General features: G+C 36.3%; 1 protein-coding gene across 1 annotated transcript; it reads right to left on the bottom strand.

The window, feature by feature from the left end:
- Positions 1-4,977: 4,977 nt before the first annotated feature.
- On the bottom strand, positions 4,978-22,466 carry NME8 (NME/NM23 family member 8). Its single transcript, XM_087759449.1, has 15 exons — positions 22,434-22,466; positions 22,282-22,339; positions 21,265-21,371; positions 20,162-20,233; positions 19,002-19,118; positions 17,965-18,025; positions 16,026-16,105; positions 14,279-14,371; positions 11,652-11,803; positions 10,130-10,308; positions 8,881-9,025; positions 8,058-8,165; positions 6,958-7,109; positions 5,786-5,930; positions 4,978-5,200 (listed from the first exon to the last, which is right to left on the bottom strand). The coding sequence occupies exons 1-15, from the start codon at positions 22,464-22,466 to the stop codon at positions 4,978-4,980; spliced, it is 1,725 nt and encodes a 574-aa protein (XP_087615575.1).
- Between the last annotated feature and the right edge of the window lie 576 nt (positions 22,467-23,042).

Here is a 23,042-nt window from a genome sequence, read left to right as displayed (position 1 = left end):
CATGAAATGCTGGCTGAAGGCAGACCCAGAACATCCCTGCACTCCAGCCTGCTGCCCTGCCCTTGGGAAGGTGCGAAACAGATGTTGGAGCGTTGAGGGCTGTTGGAGCACTGAGGGCTGTTGGAGCAGGCAAATGTATCCTCCTGCAACCCCACGTGGCCCACTCACCACTTCTGCTCCCCAGCATGTGGCAAAAAGTCAGATTCACCTCTCCTTGTGCACATCCGTGGCCAGGTGTAGTCATTGTCATGCTAGTGCACCCCAGGACCGGAGTCATGGAACCTCAGTTTAGCAGAGTGGGCAAATAGTCCGCTGATGGAGGAAAGTAATTACTGTGCCTATTTACAGCTGAAAAAATTCACAGGGCAAAACTTGAAGTGTCAAATGTTTTTTCTCAGTGTTACAGCTGCGGGGCTTGGCATCTTTTTCATATAAAATAAAAATTGCCTGGAACACCGAACAGATGTTTCTAGTGCATTTCTTACTACCTCCCACACAGAGGTACCCGGTTTAGTAAGAAATGCCATTGAATATTTTCACTGAATGTTCTAACCTCAATTCCAAAAGAATGAAACCTGAAAAAATATTTACTCTAATTGTGAATAATTGGCCCTGTTTTAGAAGCTCACTGTAAATGCAAATCAGAACTCTTTTATGAACCACATTTAAAAAAACGTCATAAACCCCCCTCCAACATGACCTGAATGACCCGGTCACTTTGATTCAACTCAGTGTTGCAGCTTTGTTACTTTTATCCAGTCATTGCATATAACTGAGAAATACTTCCCGTACAAATAAAATGAAGATTTTCCAGTCCAAAATACTCAAACAGCTCTTAAATTATTTTATCCAGCATTCTAACCTAGATTCCAAATGAATGAAACCTGAAAAAATATTTACTCCAGTTATGCACAACTGACACACACTTTTTGGTTGGGCTAAGTCATTGAATGTAAATGCACATTTGAAAACGTTTCCTCAACCAGATTTTTCTGGTAAACCACATCAGCTCCAATTAATTTTGTAAATAAATATAAAACCATCAATATGGGTCAACAAAGATTCAAAATTATGTTTCCATTTATGGTAAAAAGTAATAACTTGCAAGGACCTACAAATAAGTATTTAATTTCTGTAGAGGTACATTACTTCTAATTAAACCTAGTCAAGCATCTACATTTGATTTCAGCTGCTGACACTGTATTTCTTGTAACATCTCCAAAAGTGAACGCCAGCCTTAATGGAAGGTGAAACAGGTTTTCAAACTTGATTCTTAGAGAAGCAGTAAATTCAAGGGGTTCCAGGTAGCCTATTAATATCAGACTGGCTCCTGTTGTTGCTGCCAAAAGGCTTGTGCATAAACCAGTATGGCAATAAGCATAAATGAAAGTATTTGGAAGGGAGGGCGTAGTCCTTTTCTCTAGATGGGAATTCTGAGATCAAACCCCAAAAGTACCTTAAATATGTCAGACAGTGTATGTTACAGATAGACGGTTGATGGATGCATCAGAGTGATCAAGAGATGCCCCAAACAGACCAACACCCTAACTATTTTGATTCCTTCTGGTTACAGTATAATGAAAACTTTAGTTTGTAGATACTCAGAGAACATCAGCATTTATCCTCTGAACAAGGTAATCAGAAAGCTAATCATTTCCTTACAAAGAACTGTGGATAAAGTGAACAGATACTTGCGAGGTCTGACCTGCCAGTGCAGATCATTCAGCAGCCAGAGCAAAGGAAAAACAGTGCAGCAGTACACAACCACAAGCTGATTGACTCCATCTTCTTGGCGGGGAAAAAAGCTTTTTCCCCACTTCTCTTATTTTATTATGCAGTAATTCAGTACAAATACTCACTACAATCAGACATACTAAATCTTCTTAAGCGGTATTTTGAGATTTAGAACCAGTTTGTTTATTATTCTAAATTGAAACAGATCTTTAATATAGTCTTAGTGTCAGATTATGATTTTATTAAAGTTCCTAAACAAGGAAATATGTGGTCTGTTGTACAAATAAACATGTCCTGTGGTTCCATTTCCCTCCTGCTGGGACAAAAATCAGAAGAATAATTATGTTATCTTCTGTTAGTGTTGGAAGAATTTTCATCACAACTCTGCACCACCTAATTCTGCGCTGAACCGCGAGATATTTTCTAAATAAACGGCTATGAAGGTCACATTCTCTTTTGGTCTGGCATTTAGGTATGATAAAAGGACAGAGTCAGACTTTCTGTAAGATTTGTAGGCAGAGGAGCTGTGTAAATTTAATTGCAAGGAGATTTTCATCTGTGAGACTCAACTGAGTTTATGTTGGAACACATTCCTCCTGACTCTATAAATGCAAATGTTTGCTGATCCCATCACAAGTGCTCAAACTCTTAAACATTACATCCATGTCTATGTCACAGTAATATAAAATTCGAAGAAGAGTGGATGGCAGTCTAAATTATGTGTACAATACCTAAGTCTTGAGTTAAACTTTTAAAGAGACAAAGTAATCTGTTAAGATATTGACAGTATTTCAATTGCCATGCTTTTGAATACATGATATTTTGATAATTCTACAAAAGTCTGTAGCTCAAAGATACACAACCTTTGTGAATCTGAATCTCTCCATCAGCTGACTGAAACAGTTATTTTTATTGTTCTGAAATGTAACTCTTAAATTCCTCCTTTCCAAAGCTGCTAAAAGACATTAAGATCAAGAACATATTTAGGACAAGCAAATAAGCATTAATAAATTAAATGTTCCCACATTTCAATTTGGGTTTGCATACTTATGCAATGGGTAGAAAAGCTGTCATAGATCTATGCATAATATTTCAATGTAATCTACTGAATCATTTTAACCAAGCACTTATGATCCCCCAAGCAGGGGTCATAAGTGACACACATGAATATATGAACTCAAATAAATGCAGTCCTTCAACAGCTAACAGTTAAACCAAACAGGAAAAAATGCCATATTGCTTGAGAGTGATGTAATGGAGGATGAAGAATGATAGTTAAACAAGCAATAACTCAGTATATAAAATTATATCACATTTAACCAGGCAAAGCTCCTGTACCCCTACAGCTAAGGGGCTTCTAAGATCAGTGCAATAAATAATCCACAGTATTCAAAACCTGTGTGTGATACCTATCAAACATTTACTATTTGGTTGTGAACTTCCATCAGTAGATTAATGAACTCTTAAAACATAAACATATCTTGCTGTTTCAGCATTTCTGCTCCTGTCAAAAAATAATCCTATCTAAACCTTCAACACTGTATTTGCTCCATTGGTAGAGAAGCCATTAACTCTAGCAAGGATTTTGGGAAATTAATTGATATATCTGAAATTGCCCTACTCAGTCCTTTTCTGAAACTGCTTCTTAGTTTCAAGTACAGTGTGCCAGCACCTAAAAGACACAGAGTGCTGAAATAATGCCAGGAAGAACAGTTTTAATGGATTTTTGAAGGAAAAAAACAAGCCAAAAACCATACAGCAATTCTGAAGTATTTTTCTCAGAACTCACCTCATGAGGCGACATAGAAATTCTGCACTAATCACAGCTTCCTACAGGCTAGCTAGCCTCAAGTCAAGTTTATGGCAGTAAAGCAGCTGTAGGTGAAAATGGGCCACAGGAGAATGCTTAGTCCAACTTCTGCTGGAGGAATGTCTATAATAACAAATGCCCCATCACAACAGAAATATTTGTCAGGAAGCTCTTTAAAACAGCTAGTTGTATTAAATACAATAGGAGCAATAAAGAAAGTGTGAGACAGACTTCATTCTTTCTGGACTTCGCATTTATAATCAATGCCGTAAGTAAATTGCTTTAATTGAATGGCATTCTTTAGTATCTCAACCTTCAACAGACTCGGACAGCAAAAGTGAGAATATATCAGCTACGGAAGAATTTTTGTGTTCTTCATCAAGGCCAGCCAAGTTAGACTGAGACAGAATACAAATTCACTAGTTTGGCAAGGAGGTATGTGTCAAGAATAGTTGTTATGTAAGAGCTGACTTTATATTTTACTTCATCTTATATATTTGAATTGAGTAAATGGACTGGAAAGGACCTTCTATTTTATTATCCTACTTGTGACAGTAATCGTTAGAAGATGTTTAGGGAAAGGATAAATAAACAATGCAAATGTTTTTCAGTGCCCTGAGGGAACCAATAGGCCTTAATAACCCTGAGGAGTCTCACCTGGGATGCATATCCATACCATTGGCCAATGGGCCCAGGAGCCCCATTATAGCCCACACTTCGTCTTAATCTTTGTGTGAGCTGTGTTGCAGGAGTACCTGTCTCTGGCCCTCTGGCTGTTGTTCCTGACTGGACCCTTGAATGTGTCCTGGACCTGGTTCATTACTTGATTTGTCTGGAATTGTTGATGGATGTGGCTACCCAGTTCTGCTTGGATGCTGTGGGGCTGCGCCCCACTGGTGAGGGCACAGCCCGTGCTGTGGTCATGCTTAGTTCCTGGCTCCTTCTCCCTTGTGGGGCATTCCCACACTTGCTGCTGCTCCCTGCCAATATTGTAGCAGTGCCTCCACTACCTTTCAGCACTTCTCCTCTGTAGACTGCCTGAACTGGAGGACTCCATCCACATCACAGTGGACATGTCATTAACAGTGTTTTAATGACCTTCCTCGACCCTGCTTTTTTTCAAGTAGTTATGTACAAAACACCTTAGACTCCTGGAACTATTGGAAAGGCATAAATCTGTTAAAATGATGAAAGAAAAACTATCTACTAAGCATACATAAAGAAATCATTACTAACGTCAAACTTCTAGCAGGTATTACTTGTTACATTGATATGCTTTGCAATATGGCAAAGCTGATAAACTGGCTGATAAAAAAATGGATGGAGTATGAAGGAAAATATGTGTGTATATATAGTCTTAAATATAGGTGGTTGGGTAGACAAATGCATCTAATGACATGAATATAAATTTTCAGAAATTGTATCTTAATTGTTCAGTCTGTATCAATCTCTCCAAATACACATTCAATGCTTTTCAGTGCATGTTCTCTATTAGATGATCCATGAACAGCATTAGACAAAATATCTTGTGCAAAGTGAGCTCGAATTGATTCAGGAGAGGTCTCTTTTGCCACTTCTGGATCGGTTGGACCTATTAGCTGCCTCCACTCTTCCACAGCATTTTCCTTTGTTAAGATCATTATCACCGATGGGCCCCTGTAAAATCAATACATGAAGCTCTTACACTATTCTGAGATGCAGACTTAGCTTTGACTTCAGAGGTACCATGAAGGGTTATGGTAAGCATCACACTACCTGACTTTCTAAAAATTGTTTAAATTTTTAAATTTGTTTCTGAGTGTTTTGTTTAAGACAATGTCCTGTATTTGAAAGCCAAAAAGATTATGATGATCAGCTATTTGGATTTGGACATTTTGTCCTAGAAAGATTCTCACCCAAAAATTTCTGAAGCAAGGCAATACATACTGTTTTATCAACAGCTATACTAACAATATTATGAGGAAGATATTTGTCCTACATGGGAGGAACAAGAATTCCACCAGAAATTAGTTCTTTTTTTTTGAGAAAAAAATCCAAAGTAATAGTCACTATTCATAAGTTTGGAAAGAATTTTAAATCTTCCTTTTAAAGGCAGAGCATTCAAGCCATTAAACTTGCCAGAAAGAGTGACAGAGTGTAAAATCCTTAGCCCACTTTGGGTGTAGCATGTTTTGTTGGCACTGTAAATTCAAAGTTTGATGTATACTTACATATCTCAGTATTGTACAATGAGACACTTACTCAGTCATACAAGTCACTAACTCTTCAAAAAAGGGTTTTCCTTTGTGATCCTTGTAAAACTGTGTAGCCATTTCACGAGTTAAAGCTTCTTCTTTAATCTTTGAGATGGTAAATCCAGCATCTTTAACTTTTTGCATAATGTCACCTAGGAGAATAACAAGCAAACTCATTCTTGATTTAAATAGTTTAGATGCAAAAAAACACCCAAATTTTAAAAGTTTCAGAAAATACTAGATGCTTTTAAAAAAAAATCACCTGTACCTATTAAAATTCTACTTACAGTATCAATCATGGACAATATGACAAACACTTCAATAGTCCTCTAAAATACACAGAAACCATTGTCATTGCACTAATCCATCTCTATGCAGGTGACAAACCCAGACTGTTACAAACTATACCAGTAGCTTTCACTGCTGTTTCTCACATTGGATAGAACATGGACTGTCAGTGCAATGCTACATCACACACCAGCTGGCCTGCTAAAATCAGTCTGGATGGTTACAAGAGAGGAAGAAAGACTCACAAAAGACAATGATGAATTAACATTAGAAAGTTTAGATGCAAAAAAACACCCAAACATTAGAAAGACTACTGAAATTTGTTAGGACAGAAAAGAAGAATGCCAAGAAGAGGCTCTGGATAGAGGGTTTAAAAAAAGTGGCAGCAAAAATCTTTAAGGTAACATTCCAGATTGTACATGGTATACTTTGACCTTTCCTCCTCATTCCCTTTGTCTAACAGTGACTTAAACTAAGGATGGGAATGCATCCAATTAAGCAACAACCCCTTTTTAGTCAGTAGAGATACCTGTTTGAAATAAGTAACATGACTTTAGGAAGCCTCTCTCTCCTTTGACTTAGAAAGATGCTGAATGGCGAGTTTGCGCAAGTGCCTGGTTTTTAAACTGTTTAACTTAGCTAAGAACTCTCTCAAGTCAATTCACCACTATTCTTGTGCAGAAAGAGCTATACGCAGCCTAAACAAAGGAAATATGACATTTGAGACCTCAATATGAATTATGCAAGCCCTCTAAAAGCATTTCTCTGCACAGAAAAAGCATTTCAGAGAATAAAAAGAATGCATCTGACATGACTTACTGCAGTGTACATTGCTAATATTTTGTAGAAATTGCATCTGTAGACATAGCCCATACTTTCTAGATCATTTACCTTTATGTTGCTTAGCAGCAGCAGGTTTGATTAATGCCAGTGTGTGCTCCTGAGGGAAGAAGAACTGTAATTCCTTCTGAGCGTCACTGGGTGTAGAACTACCATGCAGTTGACCAATAGGTACGTTGTTGACTGCATACTTTGCACGTAAACTAAAAGTCATTAAAAGAATAAGTTACTTAAAGGAATAGCCATTTTGAGCTTCAACTACGACTAGCCTTATCCCAGTGAATATAAATTAATGTTGATCTGGTGACTTAACTGCTTGATGATCTCTCTGTAGGAGTAAGAAGTCTTCATAGTCTACAGAAAGAACAATCAGCTTTTTAATTAACTGCCTGCAATATGAACACCTTCCCTCCTAACAGTCATCTTGTTATATTTCCAAAATAATAACAGTTCTTGCTTAATGAAACACAACAGGTAAGATGATACCACAGCAGTTTCTTAGAACAATAAAATAAGCAAGTAAAACTAAGATGCTCATTTATAAAATGTGTAGAAGAAACTTAGTCACAAATAACATATGCTATGGATGGAAAGTTTTAATTAAGCTAAGAAAATAAGCATTTATTCTAAAAAATAATGGTGCTACTTCAAGCAAAAAGATCAATAAGCATGACATATTACCAATATTTTTTCCACGTAGAAAATTAATAGCAATACTTCTGTAGACCACAAAACCTAAAAATTGTCATCCATGGTCACAAAGATTCAACTTAATAGCCAAGTAACCTGTTCATATGACCATCAGAGCAAAATTATAAAAAGATTATTACAGGTGAATTCTTCCTGTGGTATGTGCTTCTAGCAGACAAGGATTTTTCTCTGACCCAAGAGATCTTCTTTTGTTTCAATACTCTTTTTTTAAACTCAGCTTTTCATTATGTTTAATATACATTATTTCTCAAAAAATGCTATAGTCACTACATGTAATACAACACTTCTTCCAAGAAAAGCTTTACAAACTGCAGAAATATGTATCAGTTTCCAGATGATGGCACTATAGTTACACCAGTTGAAATGTGGTATTCATTGAGACGAGCAACGCAAAAGTAAATTGGAAGCTGTGAATGGTAGTTTACTATTGTAAGTATTACCTGTTCGGATTTTCCTTCTTCGCCTCTTCAACAGTCTTTGGGCCTAATAAATCTCTCCAGTGTGCTACAGCATTTTCTCGTGTTAGAGCAAGTACAAGAGTTGGACCACTGTAAAATGGGAAAACTGGCATTAAAAACATCAAATATTAAACTCTCTGTAATTCGTAAAAAGAATTTGATTATGTATAGTCCAGGCCAGGAAAATGAGTCCTAGTATTGGAGGATTTAAAAACCCATCTCCATTTAAACAGCTACGGTCTTATAAAACTTTATGGGGCTTAAATGCAAATTTAAATTTCAAAGTTACTGACTGTTAACACGACAGCAAGAGTGTTGTAGAAATGAGCTATGTCTTTATTATTAGACATAAAAATGCTGAACAGCTCCTAAGTTTTTGTATTTGTCCCAGCCATGTCCCAACTTCATATGAAGGCAATATTTAAACACGATTTATTTTTCCTCCCCAAGGAATCCAGCACAAAACCTGGATGAAGATTTCAGAACTCTCCTACAGGCAACCTAAATGCAGCCTTCCAGAGCAGAGCTCAACTGTTTTCACCCAAATCAATGGAACTGGCCACTGACTTCAACATGCTGCATACAGAGATATGGAGTAGCTAGTAATTTTTAAAAACCTGATTTATTTATCTACTATACTTGGTAATTATCTCATTATCTGCAGTTGTCTAGTCCTGGTTTTGAGTTTTACTAAACTCTCAGATACATGGGTGTCTTGTAGCCATGTATTATTCAGGATAATTATTCATTGTGAAAATTTCAGTCTTAGTTATAGATCACCATACTCTTTTTTCATTCAACGTACCTGGTCATTTGCTCTAGAAGGATTGGGAAGTAGTCTTGATTTTCATGCTCTTTGTAAAATTCACGTGTCTGTTCTTCAGAGAGGATTATTTCTTTCTGCATTGCTATTTGGAATCCATCATCCTTTATTCTTTGCATGATAGAATCTGTTTAAAATATTGAAATAATGCTAAATTGCCATCCATTCATTAATTTGCACACTTGCGAAGAAATGACGTGGACTTTCCAGTCATAATGTTAAATTTTTACAGGTGAATTAATTTTTTAACTGGAGAACAGAAAACTAACTTAAAGCAACTGCTAGAGGGCTTCAGTAGTGTCCTGGACACTCAGAAAGCTGATGCTCACTTTCTTAAGGCTTTCTCTCACTTCAGAAACCTCAGTAGGAATTCCTGACTGAGAAATATGATATATGTTGCTATCACCAAAAGAAGGTCTAAGGATTTTGAATAGGTGAATATTCATTTGATTAAGTCTTACAAGACCATATGCATAAGTAAGCAGTGTTTGGTACAAGTCAAAATGACTCTGTAATTACCCATACATGGACTGCAAAACTGCTGCTCTAGCAACATACTAGATAACAATCAAGAAAATTAATACACAAGGAGAGGTCAAAATTGTAGTCTTTCAGATCTCTGTGTATAGGTTATTTCCAGTACAGAGGTTCTCAAGTCAAAAATAAAAGTGCGACCTAGAATCTAGGAAAAAAAATGAAAATATATGCCTGAGAAGAAAAGTAAACTTGTTTGGATGGATCTTCATGCTAATGGGGTAGATTTTCTGATTTAATCTGTAAAAACGTCTGTATAGACCTGCCTTTGTGCAGCACTGCCTTGTGCAGCATAAGACATCCTGGGTTAGATCTTTTTCACCTTGCCATTGATCTACCATTGACCTGTCATTCAAGGATAGTATCAGGTACTTTATTACGGCAGAAAGTGTGATCCCCTACACTATACTTTGAAACTGCTAGCTTATCTGAGAGGTCCTGTAGAAACATTCCATCCAAATACACAATCTAAAGACATTCTTGAAAAATCAAGCAAAGGAACAAAATAGCATTGAAATTTACATTCTCAATATATCAAAAACATCAACCATGTAACTCTTTTTCTGACAAAGATTACTGTCAGCTTAATGCTGGTGAGACAATATAGCATAAGAACATTTCATTAGTAGAGTTAGAGTTTTTAAAATATGAGACTTTTTCTATACACTAGATGGAAGATGTAGTTATTAACACTTACGCCGTCTTTCCTTTAAGAGAGAAGGTCTAATTAAGGCCAAAGTCTTTTCAACTTTTTGGTCTGTGTTCTTTCTATCAAAATTTGGGAAAAAGAAGGCAAGTTGCCTGCTGGCATCTTCTATACTGTCTTCGACATCACATATATTTAATATACTCTCAGTTTCCATGGTTCCTTCCAAACTAACAAGACACAAAGTAATACAATATTTAAGTTACTGCATGCATTGTGTTAATAGTTGACTTCTTGAAAATGTACTTTCTTAAAGTTTAGTGAAACATAAGAATAGAATGCCAAACTAAGTTTTTATTAAATTCAGATTCATGACTGAAATATTGGTTCTGAGAAGAGAATTATTAATCTTCTCAAAAAGTGCCTTGTCATGTGATATGAATGAGAAGTCTCAGCCATGCAGCTTTTCTAATTCCCCTCTAGCTTATTCAAAAGAGTCTCTCTGTTTCATTAGACAGAATTACCACTGACAAGTGTACAGCGTATAATGAATGATCAATAAAAGGATTGTGCTTAATTTATGTATAGCATGAAAAAAAAACCCAAAACTGATAGCACTACGGAATTGTCTTTAACAGAGATACTGCTCATTGTTACTTGCCTGTATTTCTAAGGTTTATTTAGCTATGTAAATACAGTCACTCTTGGCCACTTACAGAAAATGCAATATTCCTCAGTTGTACTAAATTAATGCAGAAAGGGATGCAGCAGGCATCAACAAAAATATTGATGACAAGTTCTTTTTTGGAACAAAGTATTTAAATTCATGTTGCTTTAAGTAAATCTCATGTCTAAATGTAAAACTGGATCCAATATTTGAATTTTTGTGAACACTCTATTGTCTGATGCTGTGTATACAACTATCATCCTCTTTAAAATTCTCTACAAATATTTGGCATAGGAGAACAGACATTTCAAGATACCATGGTTGTGAACAGCTAATCCTTACAATGCTTTTATGCGTCTTGGAGTGGAAGGGGAACAAAATCCAAAACCTTCCCACTTGTTTGCTGGCTTTTACAGAGTGGTCCCAGGGAGCACAGCATGTTTCAGGTGTCCCCTAGTCTCCCATGGGCCACATCTACAGCTTTCCAGCATACATAAGAGTAAACATGGGCAAGAGTGCAACCCTCAACGGGCAATGCTGGTGGTCACTTTGTCTGGGTGAACTAGTATGAAGTGGAATTTTATGGAGTACATCAGCTTTGACGTATAGCACTGTTCCCGTCAGTCTGACAACCTATTCAAGGCTAGTTGAGAAATGGCGAGGGATCAGTGCTCTTTGCTTGTTGTCTTTACCTAGGAAGCAAGTAGTTTCTGTTCCCACAGGAACTATGATTGCATCTCTAGTAATGGTCTTGTGGAAGATCAGCTGAACTCTGCCTGTTCCCTGGACCCTGTGCATATGGACATGTGAGCATCTGCAAGAATGTGGTGTGTTTATGTGATTTGTGTTTCTGGTGTGCTCTGAATACTGTAATTGAATCATATGCACATTTTCACTGTTAGTTACCTGTCTGGCTTCTCAGGCTCATCAGGCACACCCTTACTCGATTTCCGTAGTTCTTTCCAGTGAGGAATAGCATCAGTTGCTTCTTTTTTAGTGATTACCAAAACGTGGCATGGTCCACTCATCATGAATTGAACAAAATCATCAAAATCAGGCTAAAAAACATAATTTTTACCCTATGAATTGCAGGAACTCTGAGTTTATAATCAGAAATGAGATGACCATCCTTTCCAAAGTAACTCATAGTTCCTGTTCTAAAATGGCATTCACATATATTACTCAAAACCCTGTCAAATTGTTTGGGAAGTTTTTTGATCAGTCATTTGAGACAACACTACTATAAAATGTCTAAAACACAGTTAATTGAGGTAAATGAAGTAATAAAATTACATTAAGCAAGTGCCACATGTTCTTGCAGGTTAAAATGCAAATGACAAGAGTGAAGAAAATGATCTAGAAACTCGATGTGATCAAATGCTATGCTTGCTGTAGCACATATAGTGTGACATAACAAACTGCAATACAGTTCCAGGCATAATTTTTGAAACTAAAAATCATGTAGCTGGCTGCAAATACAGAATACTGAGATATTTGCAAGACATTTGTTGGCTTTTACTTCATTCTCTTTGCTATGTTCTTTTCACTCCTCCAGTTTCAACCTTCAATCCTATAAATGTACATTTTCATCAGAAAATAACTTTTGAAACTGTTGTGAGTTTTTAATCTTTTTTTCCTTGTATGTCACCTTCTTCTTCAATATTGTGAATTTCCTCAAATATTTTTCTCTCCTCTTAAATATTTGACTAAATCTTTTCTTTACCAGTCACCCTCATCTGATTGTGTATGATACATTTTTCCTTTAATAATATGAGGATGAAATATTCATGTGCGCTTTCAATTAATTACTTTTCTCTTTCAATTATCTTCATATCTATGCATACACTTAACCCATTTCACAAGATGAACAAACTCAAAAGAGAATCGATACAAGTACAAAAACATTTAGTACAATGCATAAAGGGAGAATCTGTACTGTTGTGGCTTCAAAAGTACACTTGCTCACATCATGTCTGTTAGAGTTGGCTCTCCTGGCTCACCCAGCTTTATCGTTAAAAAGAAACAATTTCTCCTTCCAGTTATATCTGAAGGTCTATTACCTTGAGTCTCCATTCTGTTATAACAGGCAGCCTACTCTTCAGCAAGCTTGCAGAGTATTAAATCAGGAATAATTTTGCCCACTGAGCTCAAAGGAATCTATATTCCATGTTGTCACTTTAACATAATTATTTTTCAGCTTAGAACCATACTTAAAGAATGGCAAATAATTGGCTTCTCGATATGCATAGGGGCCTCTGAACCGCTTCTGATAGTTCATAGTAGTTTTGTTATTCTCCCTGTCCTAATGTTGGCTAGGATCTGCTGTGGGGTAGTAGTGCTGCCATATATCAAACACTGCATGCTTTTTCCCTGTCTTTGTTCCTCCCCCGTCTCCCTCTACACCTAACTAATCTCAAATTTGGCTGCTGTTCCCATGAAGATAGCTTATTTTTACCTTTATTTCAAAACTGTCTCTGTCTAAACTGGAATCCCAGCTTTGCCAAAACCAAGCTCTTCACAATTCCTTACAAGGCCTCACTGTTACTTTCTTTCTAAACAATAGTGCAGCCATCTGGTGATTACTATCAGATTTCCTTTTTCCCTCTGGCTTCAGTAGGAACCATCTTGTCTCACTCTCATTCATTTGGAATGCCACAGGAACACTTTCCCAGCTTCTTCTTTTGATTATGCCAACCCTTTCATTGATCCCTTCTATTGGTCCCTCTAACAATATCAACCGAACTAGTTGTCTGCATATAATTCCAGCCTCTGTTTTATCTTATGCAGATCTTAAATAGCAGAAGGCATAAATATTTGCTGAGCAACTTCATTTTTGTGATTCAGATCCTTCTGCAGAGTTAACTTTATCTATCATACTGCCAAAGAACTTGACAATATTCAGGTGCTAGTTTGCTAGACCACTGCCATTTAATGGTGACCAGCATAATTTCATTGTTTTCTTGAACTTTCTGTCTGCCCTTAGCTATTTGTTGTCCCCTAATACAGGATAGGGCCAGAAAAATAAACTTTAATGGAGATGCTTTCTCTTTCTGCCTGTGCATATGCTTATTCCCAGTGCTACCCCATGATAAAAGCTGTAAAGAAGAAAAAACATAATATATACTACCACTTATTTTCTGGCTGGAAGAGTATGTGTCAAATAGATAAGTACTGTCATATAGATGACACTGGATTTTGGTTTTGTGCTACATTTCAGCACCTAACAGCCTATGTTTAGGGCCCTGACTAAGGGTCATACACATTCTGATAACAGAAAGAACTACAAAATCTTTTGATATTTAATTGGAGTTCAATTTAATTTAGTTGAAATGTTAGAGTGCTACCAAGCCATATTTGTATGAAGTGGTAAGAAAAAAAGAGAGAGAATATCTCCTTTTTTCTATGTACTAAATCTACATTAATTCAGCTCTTCAACATACTAAAAATTTACAAGACAGAGATTTGCAAGCACATGTAGCTACAATGATATGTTTTACCGCTTCCTTTTGTTTAGGTTTTCAGTTTGGTTTTACCTGTTCTTTATTCCGGGCATAGAATACTCTGATTTGCTCTTCAGTTAACATTTTCTCCTCTGCTGCTTCAATGCCAAATCCTGCATCTCTAATCTGCAATTATTCAATTATTACTCAGTGGCATTTGAAAATGAATATATACAAATTCATATGTTATTGTAAAACTAAAGATTGATTGATTTTGGAAGCTATCTTAAGTTTAAAATTCTACAAAATATTCCACATATAACTGCTATGTTTACATAAACTAAAGTTCCAGCTTTTCAAAACACTTCACTAAATTCAGGATTACAATGTCCACTAAATTAATGTTTGTGAAAAATATAGTGCAGTTCAATCTATGTATTCATTCAGTAGTTAATAATCCCTTTTATTTAACATTGAATAAACTCATTTTAACCATTGTGAGTGATTAACATGCAACCACCTCTAAAAATATTATTATAAATTATATTAATCATAGTAGTGATATAAATGTGTACTTGTCAACAATTGTTGTATTTGGCTAAACTACTTGGCTTTAGAAAGAGCAAATAAACAAAAATAAAATCTATTTTATGATTATCTATTTTAAGTTACATTACTGCACTAAATGCAAGTATGTGTAAGAGATGCACACTTACGTGACCTATATCAAAATTCATAGTCCACTGGTATGAGGTTTATACCATATACTGATATTTAAACAACAAAGGCACTACCCAGCCCCAATACTGATCATATGCCAATATTAATCTGCTTACCAGCACTCTGCTCTTTAAAAGCCCCTATGAGGCTGCTGAGTGTTTCCAGACTGCCTTGACAAGGCTGAGTGTGGAAACAGTATGGGTACACACCTCATAAGGCAGTGCAAAGGCAGAGCCAACTAGCAGCTGCTTAGCTCCAGCTAAATTGCTTTCAAGCACTGCCTGCTTTTTTTGCCTTTACTGAGCTTCCTTCTTTTCTAGCCAAGGTAGAGTAATTGCAGAAACAACCTATACAACACTCCGATTTTCTTTCCTTCAGAGGTCCCTGGCCCTGTCATAGCACTTTTTAAAATTAGTGTAGTTTTAGCTTGATATATAGTGTTATGAGGCATTTTTTGTAACAGAAACAGTGAGAAGTTTCTGTAATTGAAATGACCATTACTATAGTATCATATTCTGGAAGGCAAAAGAATTTTTATTTCACTGTGTGACAGCTTAAACAAATACTGAATCCCTGGATGCACCCTTGCGTACTTTCTGGAATCACATTCTTCACTGCAGGAACAAATACTGCACTACTGACAAATATTAGCGTACAATGACTAGTATGCATGAATTAGCCTCACCATCTACACACATATATTGTCATATGTGCCTGCGCACACACTCTCTTCCATAAAGAACTGGTTACTTGATTTATGTGTGCCTACAACTCTTAAAGATGCCGTGCGAAGAGCTAACTTCACCACCACAATTTCTAGGTCTTGTTTCCATTGCAATATAAGGAAAAAACTCTTCTGTTTGTATATTTCATGTCACTGATCAACACAGTATGAATCAATGTCATACCTCACCTAGTGACATAAAATATTAAAACAATAGTGTCAATCTGAATACCATATTATTTCAGGTCTAAATTATCTTGCTTTTATCATCCTGATCAGAGAAGTATTAGCAGGTCTTGTTCTAAAGTCTAGGAAAAAATTAGGATCTACTTAATCTTACATCTTGCTACTATGCTTATGCTAAATACGATGAATGAATCTTCAAATTTTGTCTACCTTTTGTTTAATTTCCTCCACGCGTCCCTCTAAGACATCATCAGGTTTTATAATTCCAACAGAATATCTGACAACTTCTTCTGGGAAAGGGGAAAAAAATGTGTCAATGAATACATTTATCAAAATAAATACACAACTGAATTTTCCATTACTTACAAGCTGGTTTCTCTAAATAATTCTCCATTTTAATATTGAGATGGCCAAACAGTGGTTCCAAAAAATAAGTGACTCCAATACTTAAAGCATGTCTTGGAGTGAGGGACTGTCTTTGGCCAATCCTGGAATCCACATTCCTGATGAACCACTGGTGTTTTGGGTCATATGGTGGAGAAATGGTTCATATGCAGCTAGGTTTGGTGGAAAAACTACTACTTAAGATGGGTGCTTTATCTAGGGAGTTCTGTATGTACAAGACTAGAAATGTGAAAGGGATTAATATTACTAAGGAAAATTCACTAAGTGAAAATCTGTATGAATATTAGAGATTTCCAGTAAAATATGCATTTCTTGTCACAGTAGATGCTTGTTTCCTTAGCATTGTGGATGCTGAAGTCATTTGCAATAAACAACTGTTGAAGTAATATATGCTTGCTAACAGAATCTAATGTTTAAAACAAGAGGTGTTCCTGGCTGTAGACATACAGTTACAACATCCATAGCTTACAGACCCTTGCAAAATGACAGAAAGTGGTTAGAAGAGAATATAAGCTACATCTCTCTTTGCAGAATCTGAGGTTTACAGTTAAGCATTAGCATGTAATTCAATCAGATCCCAAACACTGTCGAAGAACTTGATAGCTTTAACGGAAACACTAGGCTACTACTTTTTTTCCAGCACTAGAAAACACTCATAGGCACCTGCATGCAGTAAGGAAAATATTACCAAAAAAGTGTTAGTGTATTATGGCTTCTGAGGGATCCTCTAACCTGAAGCTGAACCCAAGCTGAAAACTCTCTTCCCTGATTTTGTCACACATTTAGGTTCTGTGGATTAGTGGAAAGTCTCTATATAATTGCTAAATGATTTATAATACTGTACTACTAGATCTCAGAGGGTTTAAAGCTGAGGTCAGGAATATGTCACTTGAACCATACAATAAAGAAGACATGAAGAGGAAGGAGAATGGACACAACTTAATCTGTGACAGTGATCAAATGCCTTATCACAGGAAAAAAAAAGCCACGATAAAGAAGAAGAGAGAGGATGGATGAGTTTATTCCATCTGAACATTGCCGAATGGTGTTCTGTGCGTCTAAAAAGCAGTAGGAAGCTTCAATAGCCACAGGTAACAATAAGAATAGAAAAGATGTAGGTCCCAGCTCATGACAAGCCTGAAATAAATCATAGGCACAAGACTCATAAGCAGGATGGTGCATATTTTTCAATCTTTTTGGAACCTTATCCTGCTATTGTGGATTTTTGATCTTATGTAAGTCTGTTCTTTAGTGCTTAAATCTAGTCTGGTGAAAGAGTTAATTAAAAATAATCTGAAATACAAAGCATGCCATTCCTTCGGAGATTAACTCTTCCAGCCTTCACAGGTTGCCCCTATCTTGGTGTTTCTGTAGAACATCCAAGGGTTAACAAGTACCATCCCAGCAAAAGTATATAGCTAACACAGGGACTGTGTAGAAGTGACTTTCAGGCACTAGTTTTACACAGGAATATTCCTGGCACGTAGCACTGCTGCTATATGCCAGGGACCTAAATTCTGAAGGTTCCCAAAGCAGGGGTGAAAACACTAATGATGACAGTCCAATATCTTAATTCCTTACAGAAGAAAGATTCCTCCTAGTTTGATATCCTCAGTCATAACCTCTCATGTTATTAACTCAAAGAAAGGTCTTTGGTGCTGGACATACACAATTCTTAATCAAATAACTAAAAAGATGTTCGTTCTTTCTGTTAACATTTCTAAAATAAATCAAATATATTTACCCTCATTCTCCTCAACAGTCTCTTCTGATGATTTCTCTTCTAGGAAAACAAGTTCATCTACCTAAGGTAATTGTAAAGACAGTACAAGTACATCATCAGTGTGAAGCTGAAGTCACCAAACACAGCTGTGAGATCTTTACAACACTTTTATCTTAATATAATAACGTATTTGCTACCCAGGAAAGCAAGCAATTCTAGGAAATACCTTGGGCTGGCCTGGTTTTCCTTAACTGAGCTACAGTTTGTTAAAATTTTCCTTTTATTGTGAGCAGAGTTCTTTCATCTCCATTTTCACTCAAAACAAGCAATGAGACATGACTATTTCCCATGTCTGTCTTTGTTTCATATGATGCATTCTTACTAAGTTATATATGAAAAAAACTCAGTCCTGAAAGAAAAAAGATTACTAAAACCTTCATGTGCTAGTGACATAGAATCATAGAATCGTTAAGGTTGGAAAAGACCCTTAAGATCATCGAGTCCAACCATTAACCTATCACTGCCAAGTCCACCGCTAAACCATGTCCTCAAGCACCAGTCTGGAGAAGAGGAGGCTGAGGGGAGACCTTATTGCTCTCTACAACTACCTGAAAGGAGGTTGTAGCGAGGTGGGGGTCGGTCTCTTCTCCCAAGTAACAAGTGATAGGACAAGAGGAAATGGCCTCAAGCTGCACCAGGGGAAGTTTAGGTTGGATATTAGGAAAAACTTCTTCACCGAAAGGGTAGTCAGGCATTGGAACAGGCTGCCCAGGGAAGTTGTTGAGTCTCCATCCCTGGAGGTATTTAAAAGACGACATTTCGTCCATCTCTCCATTTCTTGTATTAATAGGCTAATCTGTAAATTTCTTAGGTTTTTATAAAGTACCCCTTAATGGAAATTTCTAAAAAAACCCCTCACATATGTCACTATACTTTCAAGAAAAAAATACAAAAAATTAAACATTACATTACAGAAAACACTATCACAGGCATTGAGAGAAACCATGTAAGTGTAATAAAAATACTCATTTATATTTAAATATCTGTTTTGTGAGTACCTTGGCGCGTTCCTTCTTTCCAGCTGCAATTTCCCTCTCTTCTTGCACTAGCTCTGTTATTTTCTTACTTATAAGAGGACCATTTACACCTCTCACTATTGCAATAATTTTGCCATTCTGTAAAAGAGAAAATAACACTCTTGGTGAGTTTTTGTCGCTTAGTTTACACATTAACTCGAGTTTTGGAACATGCTCTATCTTGCTATTTTTTCCAGCAACAGGACCACTTCCTATGCCCAGTGAAGTGTATATCATATCTACTACTGTCTCTACTAGTTCAGAATGAACTTTTCTTAGTCTTACTTCCTCCTTTCCTTTTCTGCCTCATTTTCTATGTTTATTTCTAGGCTCACCATTAATAGTAAAGTCAGAAGTAAATAGAGATATGAAATTTACTGGCTCTTAATTTCTGTAACATGGAGTTTTCTATCTTTTCATTTGCATTACGTTTCATTGTGTGCTCTACCACACTCAGGAGCACCATAGTGAAGCTGGCTACTGATGATCAAAGATACTGCCAACTTCACTTGGCAGCATTCAGATTCAAACCTGAAAGTGTCCTGAAAGTATCATGGTTCTTGGCCCTTAGTTGCAGGAATTCAAATCCTAGAACCCTCAAGTTGAAAAAACCCACTGGCTCGTAAGTGAGCAGTGTTCTACAATGGAGTCCTAGGAGAATAGTCTTTCTGTATCCATCAAGGAGAGATAATAAATATATGATTCATTGTTACAATTGCTCAGGTGTGAAAAATACAATTTTAGTTGTTTATCTTAAAAAACTTGAAGTGGCAGGAAATGTAAAATCTTTTTCCCTGAGGGAAGATGTGCATAAAATAATCATTTCACTGTAGCCACATGTAGACACTTTACGTGAGGCAACCCTGGAAAACTTATACTGATTTCTCACTAAGTAACTACCAAAACTGTGGCTACCACAAATCTTCTGTGGCTGTATGTGCATCAGCCACAACAAAAATGTGCTTGAGAACCACAGATTTAGGCATGGGAAAGCCTCGAGTAAACAACATCTGATGATATGATTGTACCTACTGTAAAATGTAAAGATATGATTTATACAGCTTCACATTTCTTCTTAATCTGCTGAAAAATTAATGCAAAAGTAGGTAGCACATTGAAAGAAACTGATGTGATGTACTTACAACACAGAAAAGAAACACAGGTTCACATTTATTCCTAAATGGTTGCAGAGTCGGAATGCTGTCAGCCTCTGCCTGAAGTCAGATGAAAAAGATTATTTACTTACGTGAATGTGTATATATATGCATATATATATAAAAATATATATATACAAATCTTTTTGCCTGCAAGAAAACTTCAGTCTTATATACTTTGGTGTTACACACTCAAACTGCAGTCTTAAATACAACTATCAGTCCTTATGGCACTTGCTGGTGATGAAGAAAGAACTGGTTTGGTAACGTGGGATTGGCCTCCCTTCATATTACAGCAGCTAATCATGGAAAAATATCTTATCCTAATACTGTTTTCCCATGTAGGTCATAATAACATGCATAAATGAGGAAGTAGTCCATGCAGTCTTGACAGAAGAGATTATTCACTGTATTAAGTTCTTTGTGACATGTGGTCAACTTTATGAAAGCACTCGAGATAATCTCTGAACACAACTGCCTACTTTTTGTATATAAACAATACATGTATTTTCTGCAAAAATGTTTTGATTGGGCAAACGAAGGTTTTAAGTAACATCAAAAAGTATGATCTTTGTCAACATCTGGGAGGAACTGAATCTGTGAGACAAATTTATCTACTTTAAATATGATACATACCTCCTATTTTATACTGCTAGTGTAGAGGAGTATTTTTGCTACTATAGTTTTTGTTCTTTTGAAAATGAAATATAAGGGAATATTTGGGAAAAACATGTAACAGCATTTTTCCGGGATGTAAGAATTTTCAATGTGATAATCAATAATGTACAAGCTTGAAACTAAAAATCATATAGTCCAGTTTTTGAATGTTTGTGCAGTCTCATCAAGGAAAACAAAATTTGTGGGATATCAGCTCCCTTTCTATTAATGTCCCTTCCCTATTTATTACCATTTCTAATCTACCTCTAAACAAAGTCTTATGAGGAGATGTGCAGAAGAAGAGGTAACCAGGTGAAAATTATGACCACTTGATATAAGGACAGTAAAAGGAAAGCTCTGTATATGCGGACAGAAAAAAAAATACATTTAAAATAAAATGTAAATTAAGTCCCATACAGAATTTACATCCTTACCACTGCAAAATGCAACACATCATCTTCGCCAAACTCGTTCTTCAGTTTTCTGAATAAATTCACCGCAGCTTTGCAAGGACCACACCAAGCTTGATACACATCTATTACTAAAATGTAATAGTTTGGAATTACAAACAGCTGACTTGTGGAACTTATAAAACGAGACATATTTATGAATGTATTGGAACAGTACTGGAAAGACGTTCATATGCATCTTTCAGTACTCTCCTAGTCAATGAATGTGTCATGAATACATCAGTGTATTCAGTGGATACATCATGGTTTCCTCTTTTATTTCAATTACTTTTGACATCAACAACCTACTTCACAATACTGTTTGAGATGATTAATCCAAACAGCTACATTTCTCTCATTCCTTTTCCTTTTACTTGTTCTTGTTTTTTTTTTCTTTTTCCACTGTTGCTTTTCATTCTTATCTGAATCTTTATTCTACAGGATTTTTACCTCCATGAACCCACACAGATAATTTCTCTCCCATTACTACTCCTCTGTAGATAGGATGCCATTACAGATTTGTTCCTTCTACCCAAATACATTTCCTAGGAGACACTGTTATTGGACAGAGTAAACTGCAAACACATCATAGAACATGCACTCTCAAGAACGCTGACCGATTAACTGCTAAGTACAACCGCACAGTATTAATTTAGTCTGTACAAGATTTTAGGCAAAAACTTCCACAGAAGTGTCCTACCTCCTACAATACAGAATAACATATTGGAAAGGTATTTTCTGAACACTGGTCTATAGCAGTGCATAAAATAATGGATAATATGATGTGTAACAAGTACTTATTTATCAGAGAAAACAGTATATATTCATAAACACAATATATAAATTTATTAATATATTAATATAACCTTTCTTTAAAAGATAATATGGCCCTAGTCTTCTAGATTTATGACAAGTATCTATTAAAGATGATATGAAATATAAGTATGAAAAACTGTGAATGTCCTCATGAAAGATTAAACAGAAAACAGTAACAGTTAGTACCTACTACACCTTTTGTCAGCAACATTTCATCCCACTGGTTTTGATTGGTTATTATGGCCTGAAATAAAATGAATTGACATTTTATCATCTTAAAAAGGCAGGAAAAAAAATCTATTCATCTCTAGAATTGTTAAAGTAATTAGGATTTATACCTGGAGCTGGGTTTCTTTCTTCTTGCCTGCCATTTCCCTGTGATTATAGAAACATATCAAAATACAAAGCACATGTAACAGTTTTTTAAAAAAAACATATGACATGCGTGAACACCTCACGTCAGAATTCTGGGGAGCAATATACAACTTATTTGCAAAACCCACATAGCACAGGAAACAGAATAAAATTTAGTTTCTTAATCTGTTAGAGTCTTGTTGCCTGTGCATAAGCACTTGTGTATGAAAGTGGGTCCCTGCATGCTCCTAGGTAGCACCCTGATGGACCATCTGCTCCCTACCCTCGAGTTCTATGAAACTGAATAAAATACAAAAAATCATGGATGGAAAACACTCATTAAGGTACACCACACTTCAGCTTGCACACACATGCACGCCTGCGTGCTTCCACAAGTACATGCAAAGACTCACATCCTTCTGCAGGCACCCAAGTGTGCAAGCACACACCTCCATTATACCAGTGCGCACTCATCTGCGCAGGCCCTCTCCATGAGCACGCCTGGGTGTGCACACATGCACGCACTCTTGTGCCTAAGTCCCCCTTCTGCATGCACACACATGCATACAGGAACATGAGTAAGTGAACAAACG

This window comes from Nipponia nippon, unplaced genomic scaffold, assembly GCF_047370975.1.
Source record: "Nipponia nippon isolate SJK-2023a ecotype South Korea unplaced genomic scaffold, ASM4737097v1 scaffold_1, whole genome shotgun sequence".
Taxonomy (NCBI): Eukaryota; Metazoa; Chordata; class Aves; order Pelecaniformes; family Threskiornithidae; genus Nipponia; species Nipponia nippon.
This window is presented reverse-complemented; position numbering and strand designations above follow the sequence as displayed.

Coding starts and splice junctions, on each gene's coding strand:
- NME8 (XM_087759449.1), bottom strand. CDS start 22,466: ATGGCAGGCAAGAAGAAAGAAACCCAGCTCCAG. Junction 14,372..16,025: donor TGGAGGAAATTAAACAAAAG/GTAGACAAAATT, acceptor GAATAATTGCAG/ATTAGAGATGCAGGATTTGG. Junction 10,309..11,651: donor GAGCCTGAGAAGCCAGACAG/GTAACTAACAGT, acceptor GTGTCTTGTTAG/TTTGGAAGGAACCATGGAAA.